Here is a 2,696-nt window from a genome sequence, read left to right on the forward strand (position 1 = left end):
ACTGAAACAAATTTGTTGCTTGTAACCCTGCATGTAAGGCAATGTAGCTATTTTACGCCAAGGATGAAAAATTCATAGTCTTTGGCACATTATTTATCTATTATTTATTTAAAAAGACAAGACAAAAGCCACAATTCAACAAAAAACAACATATTAATACAACCATAGAAAGGAACACCCCTTTATATTCCACAAGGGAGGAACAAAATGATGTAACTCTAAACCAAAATAGAAAATCATGAAAAGTATAAGTTACACCAGAGACAAAATCATCATGCTTACAATAATATATATAAACTTGATAAACATTATTTAATATCTGAAATTTTCAAAGAAGATTAAAAGTGCGATGCAATTTCTCAATGTGCTCCCTCTTTGCAAATAAAGAAGTGTTAACACTGTCACTCCTAGACTGTACAGACATGATCTGGATTTTTTAAGGAAAAAAGAAAGAAATATGTGATTACTTAATTGCTAATAAACTTTCAAGCCTCCTATTCTTCTTTTTATTTTTGCTAATGATCAATAATATTAATTTAATGCTACACTTACTTTTTCAAGAAGGTAGTCCATATTCCCCTTCATCTCCAAAATATTACTTTTCATCCTGCTCGAATAAAGCATGCATATAAAACACTATAGGATCATATAAGTTATCATAATGGTGCATATAAAACCATATTTCCATCATTTGCTTTGCTTTATCATCCAATAATGGTGCATCATTGTCGCCATCGCTCTCCATCATTCTTAATTTAAATTTTTCTCTTGAAGAATTTCAACGCTTCTTGCTCCAATCAATGACATCAATCCTTCTTACTAACTTGATGACTCTCTTCTTGTTTAATCTATTTCCCTTCTGCATTGTAGTAATTCCTAGACCTTGTCCACCTCCTAGAGAATGGATCATACCCTACCTCACCCAATTTCAAATTCACCTGCAAATTCCTATGCTCAGACAAGTTCTTGAAATTATCAAATTTGTTCTTTCTGTTCATCTCAACTAATCTTTTAGCCCTACTGTCATTATCCCTGGCTTCGCGTGCCGTGTCCAATTCCAGGAGCTTGGCGCAGATCCTCTCCACCTCGGCCTCATCGTTCTTTCTCTTTGCTACCTCCATTAGCCTCTTCAGCTTGTCCTTCTCAACCGCGACATTAAGCGGCCGAGTAGGCGCGGCTTTCTTCTCCTCTAGCATCTGCTTCACAGTGGGTGCAAAGTAGACATAGTTAATCGTTCTTCTAATGGCCTCTCTCTTGTCCAAAACACTCGCCTTACTCGGCATTTGGCTACAACTTCTCTCAATTTCCTTAACCCATTGCCTGAACTCTTTCTCCAACGGCGAAGAATCCGAAACCACAGCCATTTGGAACCTCTTGGCAGAGCTTTCACTTCCCCAAACACAAACCAGGTACTTGTGAGTGATTCTGTTCTCAACCTTGTAGTGCCCATTTGGATCGGCACCATCAATACTCTGAACCATGCAGAGTCTGTAAACAGCTCCACTCTCTGATTTTCCAATCCCAATTCTAACAAAGCACCCAACAATTAACTCTTTAAAGAATGGTTCATTCAACCACTTCACAAGCCTCGATCTCCTAATGGTGATTTCCTTGATTTCTTCAAACGTTGGCATGTTTGATTCTTTCAACATGTTCTTGTCATCGTCATCGTCACTATCAGCCAACCCTTCAGAGGAATCTCTATCACTGTCACTGCTCTGCCTATCATCACTCTGGCTTCGGAGACATCAATGACACCACTTACTCACTTTTACAATGACATCAATCCGATAAATTAACCTGCAATCTGCCCAATCATAAAAGCAGATGAAATCATTTATGTTATCCAATTATATCCTTATAGATTAAGTTGTTCAATAGCTCAATTTTAATTTCTAACATTACATAATAAAATCAAGCTTTCTGCAGAGAAGCACAACAAAACTGCCGGTAGACTTCAGGAAACATGTGAAAAATACTGCATAATAAATCAGGATAAACATGCCAATCATTCATTTTCAAAATCCCATAAAGAAAGGGTTGTATGATGGGAATTGAGAAAGAGCAGAAACCTTTTAAAATAAGAGGAAACAGAGCAATAAAATGGAACATCACGTGAGGAAGAAGAATATTCACTCACTTGTGGGTAGAGATCATAAGTGCCCAACTCCTTAACAACCAAGGGTAACCCTTTTCCATCAGCAACCTAAGAAGCATAATATTTGCATGTGTCAGTAAAATCAAATACTTAGGTAGCGTTTGTTTTCGGAGACAGGACACAGAGACATGGACAGCACATCTTTAAAAAGCGTTTGGAAGCAAAGACATCGACACTGAACATATTGTCTCTGGGACAGTTTTTTATACTTTTGTGTCCACTCTTCTACGAAGGACAATGATGGACACGGGATTTAGAAGAGGGACACAGACTGTTTTTATGAATTTTTTTCTTTTTTGTCCATGGTACTATTTTTTATTATTCCACTGTTACCCCTTCTTATTTTTCTTATTTTGCGTCGTTCTCAGAAAGTACTTTTTTTTTCCATACTCTTTTTCTATCTCTACATTCTCCTTCTTTCTCTTTTTTTTTTTCTCAGGTACTCTCACATTTTTATAGAAATTTTTATTGGACTGGATAATTCTTTTTTCTTATCATTCTTACTTCAACATTGTTTTAACCTTATATTATATTATTT

General features: G+C 36.2%; 1 protein-coding gene across 2 annotated transcripts; it reads right to left on the bottom strand.

Annotated features, from left to right (window-relative positions):
- Positions 1-641: 641 nt before the first annotated feature.
- On the bottom strand, positions 642-2,262 carry LOC112722806 (protein RTF1 homolog). 2 transcript variants are annotated; one of them, XM_072205819.1, is made up of 2 exons: positions 2,141-2,262; positions 642-1,807 (listed from the first exon to the last, which is right to left on the bottom strand). In XM_072205819.1, the coding sequence occupies exon 2, from the start codon at positions 1,650-1,652 to the stop codon at positions 849-851; it is 804 nt and encodes a 267-aa protein (XP_072061920.1). In that variant the 5' UTR covers positions 1,653-1,807; positions 2,141-2,262; the 3' UTR covers positions 642-848. The 2 variants fall into 2 exon arrangements, with proteins under 2 accessions (XP_072061920.1, XP_072061919.1); XM_072205818.1 differs by having other exon boundaries at positions 2,073-2,173.
- Positions 2,263-2,696: the final 434 nt, after the last annotated feature.

This window comes from Arachis hypogaea, chromosome 11 (assembly GCF_003086295.3).
Source record: "Arachis hypogaea cultivar Tifrunner chromosome 11, arahy.Tifrunner.gnm2.J5K5, whole genome shotgun sequence".
Taxonomy (NCBI): domain Eukaryota; kingdom Viridiplantae; phylum Streptophyta; class Magnoliopsida; order Fabales; family Fabaceae; genus Arachis; species Arachis hypogaea.